The sequence below is a fragment of the Neovison vison genome, chromosome 5, assembly GCF_020171115.1.
Source record: "Neovison vison isolate M4711 chromosome 5, ASM_NN_V1, whole genome shotgun sequence".
NCBI classification, from domain to species: domain Eukaryota; kingdom Metazoa; phylum Chordata; class Mammalia; order Carnivora; family Mustelidae; genus Neogale; species Neogale vison.
This window is the reverse complement of record NC_058095.1, coordinates 39209168-39225776: the sequence shown is the minus strand read 5'-3', so window position 1 is coordinate 39225776 and position 16609 is coordinate 39209168. Positions and strand designations below refer to the sequence as shown.

Genomic DNA, 16609 nt, shown 5'->3' with positions numbered 1-16609 from the left:
GAGAATGCAACGTAGAATTTTTGGACCCTTGGAATGAAGGGAGACGAGCAGAGGGGCCGCGGATGCACCACAGAGGTCGGGGGGGCCGTGGCCGAGAAGCCTGCGTGTCTGCAGCAAGGTGGTGACAAGAATCTGAGAGGGGCAGGCAGGCAGAGGCCTTCTGAGTCCCGCAGCTGAGTCCTGGGCCCAGCCCCCGGTAGCTCGGGGACAGACCGGGACACAGAGGGATGCGTACTAGTCCCTGTTTCCAGGGATTGTTGTGAAGACCAAAGCAGTAAGAGTGTTGCTGGAAATCTTGGTGACAATGGGTGAGGAGCACTGGTGTCATTAGTTTTTCTCAAGCCCTCTTTTCTGTTTTTGGCTAAGCCGAGCTGCTTCTAGGACGGAGCTCTGACTCTCTTGTCCTAAGACCAAGACAAAGCAGGGAGAGCTCCCCAAAAGTAGCTTGTGACAAAGGAGCAGCCGGCCCCGGGCTTTTCTGGCAGGGGGTAGACGTCCAATCTACAGGCAGCCCAAGCCCTATTTGGTGCCCCTTTTCCTTAAGGTTTATTTCTGGGATCCCTCCGCCCCTTCCACCTCTGCTGCCAGCTTGCTCTGTGACTGACTGACTGTCTCTCACACTCTCACACACACAAACACACACATCCCCACACACACCCCTCGGCTGTCTTTAGCCATTCAGCTTTTGCTGCCCCTGACCGCTAGGGAGCTTTGAACACTCCTCTGGCAGGCTCCCCCTTCCAGAGTTCCAGCTGAACAGGTCGGGCTGTGGCCTCAGCAGCCCAGGCTTTAAAAGTTCTTCAGGTGATCCTGGGGATCAGTCGAAGTTAAAAAATCAGCATAAACTAATGGGATCCTCCCAGCCTGCTTCCTTTTCCTCTTCCCACCTTTCTTTTGGGCAGTGATTAAAGGCAGACCAGCCTCCCTCTTGGCAAGGCTGTGGAGCATACCGAAAAGTCTCATTGCAATAAACGGAGATGCCATGGCCGAGCTTGGGGACAGGAGCAGCTTCTGTCCGGCAGGTTGGAGGGGAAGGGGAGAGCATTTCCACCCCATGTCTTGAAACGGTCCTGGGTAGGGCAGCCTCGGTCTCCAGCTCCTCTGTCCTGTGCAGTCCCGACTCCTCCACGAGCCTCCACTCTTGTGACTTCAGTGCCTTGAGTTTATAGAGCATAATAAGGTCCGTTAAGCCCTACGCACTACAGTATCACGGTATCGCATTTATGGGCGTTTATTTAAACTAACTCTTGAAGTGTTTGAGGGGGAGCAGGAAGTGAAATTCAAGGGCATTTGTTCTGGGGGAGTATGAAGAGCTGGGTTTCTTTTTTTTCCCTTTCCTCTCCCTCCTGTGTCTGACCAGATAATTTAAGGATCATTTGAAGTGCTATTTCCTGCTTTATTCTTGATATGTATGGCATGTGGGTGTACGTATTTGGATCCCAAGAGGAGTGGGAAGTTTCTCAGCGTGTGTTGGCCACAGCAAAGCTCTGGAACATCCTGACCAAACAGAGTTTGTGAAAGACCAGTGGCGAATTTGATGCTTGTAGATGTTGTCCTAGCGGGCTCGTGGTCTCTGTTAGTGGTCTGGGCTTAGTCTTCACCAGTAGATCTTAGGTGGCCATCTCATCGTTTCCTCCTTTTACAGACGAGAAACTAAGGACAGAGAAGGGAGGTGTCTTGTCCTCCGTAAGATCCCAGTGGAGCTGGATTAGAACCTGGATCCTACCCGTACTCTGTGCAACACTGCCTGCCGCACTCCACTGCCTCCCAGCTCCTGTGGAGTTAGTACCAGTAACTCAGTTCCCTGTAGATTCCTCCTGGGGACAAGTTCTCTGTGTCCCCAAATCAGCATCACTCCCCTACTGTGTCCTTGGGGAGCCGGAACTGCAGGCAGAAGAAACAGCGGTCTGAGGGCACATTCTGGGCTCCCAACTTTCGGCCAATGGAGTTGACCAACAGAATTTTTGACCTCTCTTTCTAGGAGCTTCTTTGCTTTGTGACCTGAAAGGTTTCCTCCTCAGGCATCACATGAGTTGGGCTGGCTGAAATCCCACCTCTGGATAGGGTCAGTACCAAATGGCTACTTCTAAATTCACCCAGCAAGAATGCCTGGCTCACAATGAACCTTTTGACTCATTATAAAGAGGGTTCGCTCATTCATTAAATGAATTAGGATTAGAGAGGCATCACCCACTGGCTTGAGTGCTAATTACTGCCGATTTTCATGGTGCTCACTTAGTGAGAACATGTTGCCAATTTCTCCTGGCGCTCCTAGGATCCCTGTCTCCAACCTGGCTGCTGGGGTGAGATTTCGAAGCAGTCCTTCCCACAATAATACCTGTAGTCCACTCGAAGTGTGTATCTTGACAGTTTCAGGCTCAGCCCATGTCCCACATTTTACCCGGTTCCAATTCTTTTCTTGCTTTTGTTCATTGTCTAGTATTCTTTGAGACTGCTGAGTATCTTCCAATAGATTAAAATCTTTAAAAACAAAACAAAACACAGGGATCATGTACAAGTTACCTATTGCCACAAGAATGCTGTGTAACAAACAACCACAAAACCTTAGCGGCAGACAATAGCTGTTTATTTCACCTGTGTTGAGTCTGCTGGGAGTGGTTCTGCTGATCTTGGCTGGCTCACCTGCATGTTTTGGGATTGACTAACTATCTGCTCATCTAGGCTGTCCTCGGCTGCCGCAGCAGAGGGGACTTGGCCCAGCTCCACATGCCTGTCATCCTCTAGCTGGCTAGCCTGGGCATGCCCAATCTCGGTGATGGCAGAAGTATAGGAGAAAACAAGCAGAAACACAAAAATCCTCTTAAGGGCTGACCCAAAACAGGCATGCCTCCCTCATTTTGTTGACCATGAGAAGTCAAGTTCAGATGCATGGGTTGGAGAGACAGACTCTGCCTCTTTGGGCAGAGGACCTGCAAAATTACAGAATAAAGGGTGTGGGGCCATTATTGTCAGCAGTCTACCAAGGATTGGTATAACATGCCTCTTATTTGTACTTAGGCCGATTCTCTGCAAATAGTGAATGCTCAGTAAATATATATCACATAAAAGTAAATAAAGTTAACATTAGCTCAGTTTTCTAATCAAGATCAAGTTGGCTGGATGACGTAGATCATAGCTGGAGTTTATCTGTTAGAAAGAAAGTTTCTGTCACCCTGGTAGCATCCACATTTTTCTTACACTGGCTGCAGGGACAGCTCAGTTGTCACGAAGATGTCCCTCTTCTTGTCATCTTGTGCATCATAGGTTCTACTGTCATTATTTTCAGGGTCTTAGGATATAAATGGATGAGAGACAGGGACAAAGAAGGGAGGACTTTTGCCACGCCGAAGTGTGTCAGCTGCTTCTGGAGGAGAAATTTGAGTTCATGTACTGAGAGCACTGATGTGTGCAGAAAGAGCAAGAAGCAGCCGTGTCCGGTGCCTCCAACCTTTGTTCTTATTTCTCATAGAAAGTGGGGGCCCCAGGCCGGCTGCTGCATAAGTGCTCCCCAGGAGCTCTTTGGAAATGTCAGTGCCATAACCTCAGACGCTATAGGAGTGAGGTCTTGGAGACTCGGACAAACCAGGTGGTTCTGACGTGGATAAAGTTTGAGAAGCCCTGCCCCCACCCCCATGGGCCAGATACGCTGATGGCGTAGATTTGTGACTCTCAGATGGGCTGTGTGCGTGGTACACACCTCTGAGGAGGGTACAGTGTGGTCTGAACCCAGCGATAGGCAGAAACCCATGTTCAGGACTCACTGGTGCTGACACACACAGGAGGGCATCCCCAGCCATCTTATTTCAAAGTTACTTTACCTTGCCTTTTCGTTCACCAGGATGTACCACCAAGATGCCAGGTGGTGTTTGAACCCACCCTAAGTTATTAAAAGGTATGTCTCTCAAAGTTGGAGCGAGCTCCTTCTCTCAAAACAGACTGAGCGCATGCCAGGATGTGAGACAAAGTATGATGAGGTTCAGATATCTCCTCTCATTCTTGATGCCTCCAGGGACACCCCCGCGCCAAGACCGCTAGACCGATGGACCCCCCCGCCTCTGGTACAAGGAAATACATAAGCCTGGGAAGGGGCACTGTCAACACAAAATAAATACCAGTGCTGGTCTTGAGGAGACATCTAACAAGAGTTAATGGTGTTTCCTACTTGAGGTCAGAAAAATCCTTCTGTCCAGCCTCCAACTCTTTGTGTCCTACCTAGCATCCCCACATGAGGTCTGGGGTTCACATTGAACTTGATGACTCTGAACAGCCAACCAATCTACCTGGGTGTGTGTGTGTGTGTGAGAGACAGACAGACAGACAGACACAGCCATCAGTCTGCTCTCCCTAGGATTAAATGGGGGTTACCTTGACTGTGCTCCTCGCTCCCCCCATGCTGTAGACAGGCTGCTTCTGTTTGATTCACAGGGAACCGTGAGAAACAGCCCCGTATGCGAGGCCGTGTTTTTCATTCTATTCAGTCTTTGTATATTCAAATTCTCCCAGTTTCTGCTCTTGCTGTTCTGCCAGATTTCCATTGCATTGATGGCTTCTCTGAATTAATAAGTGTTTTGCAATCGCAGAAAAGTTTTTCTCCACCAACCCCCTCCCCGCCCACCCCAGCACTGGTCTTATCCATATTGATTTTTTTTTTCTTTCTCTTTCCTCTCTAGCTATTTCTCAGATGTTTTATTTTGTAAAGTGTTAATAGAATTTTTCTTTTGCCCTGACATTTTATCTATTCAGGAGGGCTCTGCGAGTCCCATTGTGCGACTGGACTGGAGAGGAAAGAGCTCTATTCTTGACGACAATGGTTGCCCTAAAAAACATACACAGATCCTCCCCCTCACTCCCCAGGATGGAACGAATGTTGGGAGGGTAGCGGTGAAAAACATCCAAACTTTGGAAGGAAAAGACGGAGCCAATTACACCCTGTTGAGGGGTGGGGGGGGAGGGGGAAGCATTGAAAATACTTTTTTTTTTTTTAATTCAAAATATTTATTTCCTAAGGAGATCTGGGTTTCAATACCAAAACATGGCCAACACAGAAGGGAGGCTGTTTTCCTTACTGTTAGGCATTTTTAGCTCAAAATAAGCACTTGGCAAACGTCTTAGAAAATGTGGAGATGGGTGTGAAACAGATGTCACGTTTACCTGCGCGACACGCACCCACCCACACCGCAGGCATTGGAATTCTTATCGAGGCCCTGGGGTCTGAGTGTGCGGGACCATATGCTCGAGTGTGACTGCTCTGTGTGCAAACAAACTAGTTGATCTTCTGCTGGTTTTGCTTGAGTGGTGCACGCAGACGGCTGTGGTGTGTGTGGCCTCAGCAGGTGCCTGGGCGGGGGCGGGGGTGGGGAACCATGGAGCCTGCCTGGCTGCAGAAGGGTCTGGTGAAGGCCCCCCATCTCCACCCTACCTCCTCCCCTCAGCCTGGTACCCGGCCGAGAGAGAGGAGCTCCCTGCTGGCGAAGCAGTCACCATGCAAGGCCATTTTCCTCCCAGTCACTGACTTTAGAAATGGGGACCAGAAGGAGAAGGCCCCAGGAGCCTGTTTGTTCAGACTCGGTTGCTTAGCAACCAAGGGGGGGGGCCTGACTCCGGAAGGGATTTTTTAAGCTAGGCCAGTCCCTAGGTTTGCGTCTGGCTTGCCTACCCCCTCTTCCGTTCTTACCTTGACTTTGCTTTCCCCCTGTTCTATTTGATAGCATCTAGAAAAATAGATTTGATTTGTCTGGAGGCAGCATTTTAAACCTGGTTTTATTGCTTTGCCCAGTGTCTTCCCCTCCATCAGAGATTGTAGTCTGGGAGGAGTGAAGAATGAATAGCCTATGATTCCATTTCTCAGCTGGCTTAGCGCAAGCCCCCAAACTCATTTGTGAACCTTTGAGCTCCAATGAACAGTGCTCAGTCCCTCCCAACCACTGCGCGCGTGCGCGCACACACACACACAGAGACCACTGAAATTGCTCTAAGCTCAGAGCCCTTTGGCTAGCGGCTTTGTCCAGGACCACATGGGTTGAGTTGTAGTTTTATCCACAATCTTGGGCACAGAATGAATGAAGAGACCCAGCTCTCACCTGGCCAAACCGAGTACCATCCCCAGATGAGTAGCTGACCGGCTGGGACAATACCTGTACTAAAGATGGGTATTCTGTCGAAGAATAAAGAATTGGATCCTAAGTACAAGGAGTGGAATTCAAAGCCAACTCCAGTTCAGTAATAGTGATGTTCCTGAGATCTGCCTAGGAATTGAGTGTAGATCCTGAAATCTTATTGCTAGAAATATCCAGAAGGGTTGCAGGATGCCTAGAAAGACTGAGGAAGAAAGGGGAAGAGAGACGGAGGATGACTTTGGTGCTTTCTCCTCCTTGATCTGTTTGCAAAGGTCCTAGCATGAGTGCGGTATTCTTCTGGGGTAGCCCTAACCAAGGACCACAGACTGGATGGTCAAACAACACGAATTTATTTGTTCACTCTTGTGGACACTGTGAGTCCGAGATGAGCAGGGTTGATTTCTTCTGAACTCTCTCTCCTTCGTTTGCAGCCACCTTCTCCCTGTCTCCTCACATGGTCTTCCCTCTATACCTGACCAGATCCAGAGTCCCTCTGTGTATAAGGACCCCAGTCAGAACTGGATCAGGGCCCATTCTAGTGACCTCATTTTAACTCCGTAACCTCTTTAAAGATCCTATTTCCAAATACAATCACATTCTGAGATACTAGGGATTAAGACTCCAACATCCAAGTTTGGGGGGTGGTGGGCACAGTTCAGCCCATAGCAATCAAGACATTAAATTTCCATTGTGTAGAACTGGAAAAAGTTTAAATATCCACAGAAGGAAAACCAAGTAAGTAATAGTATGCAGCAGTCAGTCGTATTTGCAATAGCTCGCACCCGCTAGGATGACTACTATAAAAAAAAAACCCCGAAAATAACAAGTGTTGGCCAGGATGTGGAGAAATCGGAACCTTTGTGCACTCTGGGTGGGAATGTAAAACGGTGCAGCCACTGTGGAAAACAGAACGGCAGTTCCTCCAAAAATTAAAAGTAGAGTTACCATGTGATCTAGCAGTCTCATACACAAAAGAATTGAAAACAGGGACGCAAGGAGATATGTGCACTTTCATGTTTATTCACCACAGCTCAAACTGCGTATCCGCCGTCGGATGAATGAATAAGCGAAACGTGGTCTATACGTGCAGTGGAATATGGATGAACCTCGAGGACATGATGCTGAGTAGAACAAGCTGGTCACAGAAAGACAGACACTGTGTGATTCTACTTCTATGAAATCCCATAGGCCCCCTTCCCCCCATTCATGGCTTCAGTTCCCCGTGGTCCACCGCGGTCCTAATGCTGGTGACCCTCCTCCTTCTGGTGGATTCTCAGACGGCCTATAGAAGCCAAAGGCTGTGTCACTTGCCTGAGTCATTGACGTCACGTCCTCTCATCACTTAAGCATTTTATCATCTCTCTTCGTCGGTAACGTTACAACCAGATATGTGGGGAAAGACCACATTCACATAACTTGTATTATGGCAGATTTTTGTAACTATTCTGTTTTATTATGCGTTGCTACTGTCAGATCTCCTACTGTGCCCAGTTTGCAAATTAAACTTTGGCATAGGTGTGTGTGTCCAAGAAGGAACAGGGTGTGTATTGGGTTGAGTACTCTCCACAGTTTCAGGCAACCATGGGGGGTCTTGGAATGTCTGTCTGCCCTGGGGGATGGGGAGACCTCAGTCACAGTCATAGAGACAGCAGATGGGATGGTGGGTGCCGGGGACTGGGGGGGTTGAAGGGGATGGGGGAGTATTATTTTTGATAGGGTAGAGTTTCAGTTTTACGAGATGAAGAGTTCCAGACATGAATGGTGGGATGGTAGTTGAACACTGTGAATGTACTTGGGACCGCTGAACTAGACAGTAAAGAACGGGGAGGATGGCAATTTTTATGTTATGTGTTTTTAACCATAATTTAAAAAATGTTTTAAATTATGTTTTTAACCATAGTTTAAAATTGGGGGAAAAAACAGATTTTATATATATATTATATATATTATATATATATAAAAATATATATATATATACACACACACACATATATATGGAGAAATCGGATGTAAATGTAAAATATAAAATATATTTATAAATATAAAATATAAATATAAAATATATTTATACATATATATGTTATATATATATAATATTCATGACATAGTCATTTGGGAATTATTTGCAGTATTGTAGTATTTTTTAAAAATAATTTTATTTATTCATGAGAGACAGAGAGAGGGAGGCAGAGGGAGAAGCAGGCTTCCTGTAGTGCAGGGATCCCAATGCAGGACATGATTCCAGGACTCTGGGATCATGAACTGAGCCAAAGGCAGACGCTTAACAGACTGAGCCACCCAGGTGCCCCTGCAGTATTGTAATATCATATTAAAAAAAAAAAGGGAGAAAATTCCATATACAATATGATTTAAGCTATATTAAAATAGGCATAAGGTTTTTTTCTTTTTTAAGGCAAAAACTAAAGGGAAGTATATCAGTTGTTAACTGCAGTTGTTCTAGGCAGAAAGATGGTGATTTTTTTTTCTTTCTCATTTTTTGTTTTCAAATAAATTTTCATGAGTACCCATGACTTTGACCATAGAAACCATCCTCCCCCAGCAGCCTATAGCATTTCGTATGTCTCGTCAAAATTCCTAAAGCAGCCTCCCTTTGGTTTGTTTTGCAGGTGGAGGATGCAATGCTGATGTTTGACAAGACGACCAACAGGCACAGAGGTAAGAGCCCCTGCAGAAGAAGGTGGCCCCTTCTGCTGGATATCTGCGCAGCTGTTGAACATCTGTATTCATCATGGGGGGCCACGACAGCACAAAGAGTCCAGACCCTCTGACAGTTAAAAATCAGCCACGCCCAACCCATGTTCAGCTGTCCCTTTCTGATCCTGGCTTTCTTAGTCTTAGCTTGAGCACTAAGCGATCCAAGTGGAAATTATTCATGGCAATTACTCAGCTGACCTTTCAGTTTGCATTGAAGGAGGTGGTTTAGAAGCACACTGTCAGTCTGAAGAGCGAGAAAAGAAAAGAAATAATACCCTTGTTGTAGGTTTATTCGATGTGTATGGAGCTTGTGGACTCAGCAGCACCTGTGTACACGTCTGGAATGTTTAGAAGGCTCCACACTTACTCCTTTTTTCTCCTGTGTTCTTCCTGTCCTACCCACCTATTTTAGAAAATAGGTCTCAACTTGGGGGTCTGTGAACCCCTGAGATGATGCACAAAATGTATTAAGTTTGTGCTGTCCTTGGGAGACATTCTCGCTTTGAACAGATTGTCGGAGGGGTTTCTGACCTCCATACCTCCCCTCCCCAGGAAAGGAACATGTTGAAATTATTGCCTTAAACAGAAAATTGGACGAGTCTAGAAAATCCTCCCAGAGGTAGTAGAGTCCAAGGTTAAGACTTGGCGTTCCATCTCCTGTTCTCCGGAAGCTCCTGGTTTCTGGGGCTCCTATGAACCGGGTGCTAATGAGCAGAGCCTCGAAAGGGAGGAGGCAGGAAGCAACGTTCTTGAGAGGAGCCAGAGTGAGCGGTATTTCCTTGCCACTTGGATTGCATTTAGAGGTTTCTTGTGTTGTTTACATTCTTGCTGTCACCTGTGATTAGAAGCAGTTACCGAGCTCTGACTATATGTCTCTCCTGGTGGGAGCAGACAGGCTGAGTGAAAGAGGAAGGGGGTGGGGGGAGGAGGAGGAGGGGCTGTCCTGAGTGTGCCTGGCAGTCTGGCTTCCTGGGCATCCATCAACAGCGTCCTTTGAGGGGAGAATGGAAAACTGGGTGGGAAACTGGAGCATCGACTGTGTACGGTACAGTGTTGGGAAGGGATGGGGAGGGTAGTGGATGAGGAGTAGGGGAAGGAGAGGGAAGAAGAGCTTACAGGTGTAATGATTGCTTTGTCTAATGAGTTGCTCAGCACCCTGAGAGCCAGAGAGCAAAGGGAGGGGGGGGATGGGCAGAGAGGGTCAATTCCCGATTATACTCCGCCATCATCCTTACAGGGTCGGGGAGGGGGTGTCCGAGCCCTGCTTCCCTGTGCATTATCTGATCTAATCTTCACAGCAGCCCTGTGACTTTGGGAGAATCCCTTAACTTCTTTATCTTGTGGTTCTCGGTTTATGCATCTGTGAAATGGGGATAATAGGAGTACTTCCCGTAGGGTTGTTCAGAGAGTCTAGTGCCGCCCACGTCAGTGGCTCCTGGGTTAGTTCTTATCATTATTGTTTTCAGTGTCGGCAGTGTTGGGCCTGAGGTGATGGAAGCCTAGAGGGGTGTAAAGGACACACCCCAGGTCAGAGCAGGGGCTCATCCCTAGGACTGCTGTTTTCAAATTCCACTCCTTTGTGGTCTCCACATGGGGACGGACTTGTTAAGAAGAGTGTTTTCAAAAAAAAAAAAAAAAGTATGTTTTCATCTGCTTATTATCAGGGTGAGCGAAGCCCCTCTGAATGCGGCTCTGGTGGTCAGTGCTAGAATTCCTGTTCCCAGAAGATTCCCCAGTGGCCTTGTGGCAGCAGCCTTTATCACTCTTTTTTTGAATATCCACCGATAAAGGGCTTTCTGATCCGCTCCAGGTCAGGCCCTGTGTTGGGAGGGGATGAGAAGTTATCTCAAGCTGCCCTCACGGCAGTGCCTGGAAGGAGGCGTGTCATCTGCCCCCCACCCCTGGGGCTGGTGACTCCATGCCACTTTATTCAGCTAGTAACAGACACAGGCGGGTTCCTGCTGAGGGTATTGGGCACCCCGGGCATAGCCCCAGAGGCGGTGCGGGAGGAAGCTCTCCCACATTTCTGACCCAAAGGCCTCTGGCTATGGGTGGTACCTCTTCCCTTCCTCCAGGGCCCTGGGTGTGGTGATGGGGCAGGGTCCCTCTGTGACTCCTGCCTCGAGGTGGAGGGAGGTCCCTCTCCTGGCCCCTGCTCAGAGTGGCTCCTGGGACGGCAGTGGTGTCCCTCCCACATCAGGACTTCTGGGGGGCACTGGCAGGAAGGAGGCTGGGCACGGCCCCCTGTGTGTGCTCCGTCCTGCCCCCAGCCAGTTACCAGGGGGAGGACTCTTGTCGTGGATATAGGACTTGAATAATTCATGGGGCCAGAGCAAGAGGAAAAGTGGGGGCCTCATAGTAAAAAATTACTAAGAATTGCAAGGTGAGGGGCGCCTGGGTGGTTCAGTGGGTTAAGGCCTCTGCCTTCAGCTCGGGTCATGATCTTGGGGTCCTGGGATGGAGCCCCGCATCGGGCTCTCTGCTTGGGGAGGAGCCTGCTTCCCCTTCCCTCTATCTGCCTACTTGTGATCTCTCTCTCTCTCTCTGTCAAATAAATAAATAAAATCTTAAAAAAAAAAAAAAGTTGCAAGGTGACAGCCAAGTGTTAAACGCAGAGTGGGAGCCCTTCTGAGCATGGGGCAGGGTCCGACCTCACAGGCCGCCTACCCTCAGAGCTGTCCTATGTCGATGAACGCTGGGAGGGGCGGGGGGGGGGAGTCCCACTAGTGGTGGGGGAGAGAAGGCAAGAGGGAAGGTGTGCCAAGAAGTTTCAGCAAGGAGGCCCTGACGTCCTGCTTCCTCTTTCCTCCTGTACAGACACTTTTTCCCTGGTGTTCCTTCTGTGTAGGGAGGAGCTTCCCTCCCACCCCACTTTCCAGCCCCTCTAAAGACCTGAGCATTTCTGTTTGAACTGCGTTCTGATGCTGGGGTAGTGCTTAAGTGGTTCAGAGCATTTAGGAGGGGAAAGAATTAAAAAAAAAAAAAAAAAACAACCAACAACAACAACTGAGGACCCTGTCACCACGGAAGCACAAATCCTACATACGGAACAGTGGGCCCCATCCCTGGCCTGCTGGAATGTGCATTTGGAATCAGGTGATAAGCACAAGAAAGAAAATCCTCCCGCAGCCACCTTGCCTCAACCTTCCCTTCACCTCCTCAGCTTCCTGTTTCCCATTATCTTATCAAGAAGAAAGTGCTGCAGTGGCAGAAGTTAAGGACACCTCTCCCGCTGGCAGGGCTGCCGGCTTTCTTCTTAAGGAGGTGCCCAGCATTAACCCTCAGTGCGGTCCCCACGCTTGCCCGGCACCGTCCCACCCAGCTCTGAGCACAGTGCTGTGGGGCAGCCTGGACCCAGGCCTTCTGGAAACCACCCGTGTGCCCTTGGAGCTGGGACCGCCATCATCCGGGAAGGCTGCACCGTTTGGCCTGGCATTCTGGGAGTCCAGTCCGCTGGGCTCACAGAACCCACTCCCACTTCTCTTGCCAGCGTGAGCCAGAGGTCAGGGCTGAGTGTCCTCCCGTCCCACAGTGGTGACGCCCCACCCCTGTCCTCCCGGATGGTCCCGTAGGGACAGTGTGGCCCTCAGTTACATCTGTTCTCAGAAGCGACAGCCCGTCTTTCTTCCCATGTTACATTTGTAGTTGGAGCTCACTTGCACCCTGGGAAAGAGTCCAGGGGAACAGGAGACAATGAGCCCTCCCAGGATGTACGTTCTCCGCATGGAAGCAAGAGGGAGGTCGTTCAGCCTGGGACTCCCACAGCTGTGTGCAGTCTTCCCTCCCTCTCCGCCTAGAGCAGACCTCCCTCCAGGGCCTACTGCTCCCTGACGCCTGGCCGGGACACATTTCCTACCCACTCTGACACCTCAGGTCTGTCCTCGGCAGAGTGGGGGAGCTGGGCTTGAGAAGCTCCAGGATCTCTGACGTAGGGTTCTGGCTTTTTAGCCTTTTCATGGAGAGAGTGTCCAAGGTTAAGTCCTTTCTCATTTTGATTTTTTAGCTAGGGGAGGGAGGTGAGAGGTTGTCTTGGGTCCCCAGCATATGGGCGGAGGGAGAAGCTGATCTGAGAGGCCCTGGGAATCCTGAAGCTAGGGCTGGCCCCAGTCGGGGTTATAGGGCTGACCTTACCCCTGATGTTGATACCTCACAGGGTGCAGCCCACCCTGGGAAGCACATGTGACTTTGGGCTTGCCCTGAGGACATACTGGAATGAAGGGACAGCTGGGAGCCATCCTCCAAGAGCACTCTGGGCAGATATCCTGAAGGGGGGCGGAATCTGGGGATCTGTAGTTGGTACAGTGAGTTTTGTGTTCCCCAGGCTGCGTTAACATTCTTGGTGGAAACAGCCAGTGCTTCCTGAGCCATTCTGTACCCCGTGCTGCACCTGCATGTGCTGTTAAATCTTTAGGAAGGTCAGAGGTGGACCGAGCTGCCCAGAGTCCCTAGTTGCATATAAACCCCGCCTATTTGACCCGGAGCCCCTGCTCTCAGCTGCTCTGCAAGCCCGCTGCAAGGCAGTGGTTTATTTTTATTTATTTATTTATTTATTTATTTATTTATTTATTTATTTATTTTTAAGATTTTATTTATTTGACAGAGAGCAGGAGCGCACAAGCAGGGGGAGTGGTGGAGGGAGAGGGAGCGCAGACTCCCCACTGAGTAGGTAGGGACCCTGATGTGGGGCCCAATCCCAGGACCTGGAGATCATGACCTGAGCTGAAGGCAGTTGCTTAACCGACTGAGACCCCAGGTGCCCCAACGCAGTGGGGTAAAGCAGGGGATTCGGTGACTTTTAACTCTTGAGCACCTCCAAGGACCTTGTTATGGTCCTTTTCTACCTTCCCTTCTTGCTGGACTGTGATGCACCTCCATTTCAGACAGAGAAACTGAGGCATGTAGCGTTTTGGAGGGCCACTTAGCAGGTTCCTGCAGCCAGGTAGGAGCTAAGCAGCTGATAAAAGCTTCCATGAGATTCGTTGTGCCCAAGGGGCAAGAAAGAAGGTGGCTTTCCCATTTTCTCAGTCATTTCATTTGCTCTCTAAAAGCTGTTAGAGGTGGTCTGAAAAATATTGGGCTGATCATCAAAGGATTTAATCGTTGGGGGAAAGTTTGTTGCTTTACCCGTGCAAAACGCAGATTAAGATCTTCAATGCAGCATTAGGTATTGATCCCAGAGTGGGGCTGGTCAGGAGGGGCTGGAGGGAAGATATACAAAGTTCCATCCTGTCCAATAGGCGCTCTGGGAGGCAGAAGGCAGAAGGGTGAGCCGGCAGGAGGGAGGGAAGGTGGCCTGGTTTGGATCTGTCTCCACCGTCCCTCCATCAGCCCTGGTTGAGAGAGTGGAGGAAAGTGGGGATGTGGGTTGTGGAAATACATCTCATGTTCACCTCCTCATCAGGAAAGGAAGCCCCCACTGTGAGTGTCATTCCATGGGAGCCTCGGCTGTCTCTCTCTGACCCCAGGCCTCTAGATTCATAAGCCCGGCATTGCTGGTCCCTCCACATCTGGCCCATCAAGGGAGGGCTGTGTGGTTGGGAGCCCAGGAGAAAATGAGTCAAGCCTGGTGAGGGTCTGCTGGAGAGGGAGTGAGTATAGAGGAGAGACTTGGAGCCAGACCTTCTCACCCCCCAAGGCTTCCATTCCGCAGCAGGTCTGTTTGCTCCAGAATGTTGCTAGAGGCAAAGGGACAGAGACACTGAGAGAGGATGGTCAAGCTCAGAGTGACAAGGACTCCTCTCAGTGCTGTTAAGGGCTGTTAAGGGCTTCCTGTTCAGTGCCATGCTCATGGCCATGGAGAGGGCCAGGGGTTCTGCAGTACTGACGGCAGCCCAGGTGGTTTCATGACCCCCCCCCCGCAACCCCCGAGGGCACCGTCACCAGCAGGCTCTGTCATCAGAGCCTGTCATCAGGACTCCGTCATCAGCAGTCCTTTGCCAGGGTGGCTGTGCCCTACCAGGAGCTGTGAGGCCAGAAGTGTACCCGCTGGGCCCGTGTGGCCAAGGGAAAGGGTTTCCGCAGGCTCACCTCCAGGCAGTGGGGCTGATGGAGCTCTGATTCTCCCTCAAGGCTTGCCCGGCAACTCTGTCCCAAAAAGCAGTTGGCTAAAGTTGAAGGTCTCCATAATTTGGGTCATCAGTTTATTTATTAAAGTGGTGCCAGTAAGATGTCACTGAAACTGTGCTAGAAGATAATACTTTTCAAAGGAGGAAAAACAGCCCTTAATGTCCTGACTACCTGCCAGACACTCACTTTTGAAATTGACCTCTGACGTCCAGACTGACTGTTTTATGTATGCTAGATATGGTTCGTGATTGCCCTGTAATTATTTGTTCGTTGGTGCCTACTCCCCAAAGCTGGCGGGGGTAGGGTGCAGAATGTAAAAGGAGTTCCACAAAGGCTGAAACTAAATGAAAAATGGAAAAGCATGGCTTCTTCCGTAGGTATGAGGTCAAAGATAATGTACGTGTGTGTTTTTCCTAATGAGAGTCTAGCATTCTGACCTTACCTGAAGAAGAAGGTTTGAACTCTACAGCCGGTAGGTGGGACTCTGTGGGATGGAGGAAGAAGTCCCTCTGGGCTGGAGAGGGTTGTTGGGTGGGGTAGGAAGGGCGGCAGAAATTCCTGGAATCATGGCTGGTCAGGACACCTGGAGTCTGGCTGGTACAGTCATGCCTTTGCATGGTCCCCGCCTCCCAAAGCTGCCTCTTGTCCCCTGGGCACACTGTCGATGGCAGTGGGCACCTGTCGAGTGCTGCCCCAAGTCAGAGATGTATCGAGGGGTTAAAGCAGTAACTTCATCATGATTAGTACTGATTGCATTTCTGTACCTGCCGGCGGTCTGTTAGAAGCCACGCACCCCAGCCAAGGGATTTGGCCACACAGAACTTTCAGTTCAGTCTGTAGAATGGCGTGGCCACCAAGCATGCCACTCGGGCTCTTTAATGCAAGCGAAGGGTCTCGATCGCATCAGGTAATCATCTTCTCTTCCCACAGTGGACGGTATTAGTGTGGGACAACTGCTTAGGAAGGATATGGATAAACCAGGATGCTTGGAGAGAGTGCTCAGAATGGGGTAGCAACTCAATATGATAATGTCCTCTCCCGACCACCCCTGGGGGAGAAGGGACGTAGGGAGCAGGGCGAGGGCGACTGGCAGTGACGAGGATGTTAATTGCTGCCTTTGGGTACTTGGAGAGATTCCATTGGAAAACACTTCTGCGCATTCTCGAAGTTGGTCATGCTTCAGTTAGAATGGGGGAGAACTGCCAAGTCCTGTAGTGCTGTAAATGGACCTCCACGCACCTCTCTGCGCCAGATGCTCGGAACCCGGGGTGCTGGCCTCCTAGCCGGTCTCATTCTAAAGCCAGGGCTGTATAACGGGGGGTGGGCAGGCTTGTACGTGCCCAGCATGAGGGGTGCAATCCAGCTTCTTCACTTCTTATAGGGCCTTGCTCCAGGGCTGTGCTACTTTGTACTCTCCCCCCACCCCCATCCCCCCCTCCAGCCAATAGCACATTTCCCTCAAGGCCTGACCTGTCACCTGAGCCATCTCAGGACCTCATCCGGTCTGTCAGGGATACGCAGCAAGGAGGGTGGAGGGGAGGGGGTGGGGTACAGAGCCACGGCCCCCAGCCTGAGCCATCTCTCAGAGACCAAACCCCGGAGCTGTCTGCACATTTATTTTCTCCTTAAATAAACACCATTAGCTTTCCCAAGAAATTGGTGCAAACATGACCTCGCAAATCACCAATTAAAAGGGCAGGGTTGAAGGGGAA

At 49.9% G+C, this 16609-nt stretch overlaps 1 protein-coding gene across 5 annotated transcripts in view; it reads left to right on the top strand.

The window, feature by feature from the left end:
• Positions 1–16609, top strand: part of MSI2 (musashi RNA binding protein 2) — a 381411-nt gene that overhangs the window by 235415 nt on the left and 129387 nt on the right. For all 5 annotated transcript variants that reach the window (XM_044248612.1, XM_044248610.1, XM_044248611.1 and 2 more), the window contains one exon: positions 8744–8792. In XM_044248612.1, the coding sequence (XP_044104547.1) occupies positions 8744–8792 (49 nt within the window). The remainder of the gene's footprint in view (positions 1–8743; positions 8793–16609) is intronic.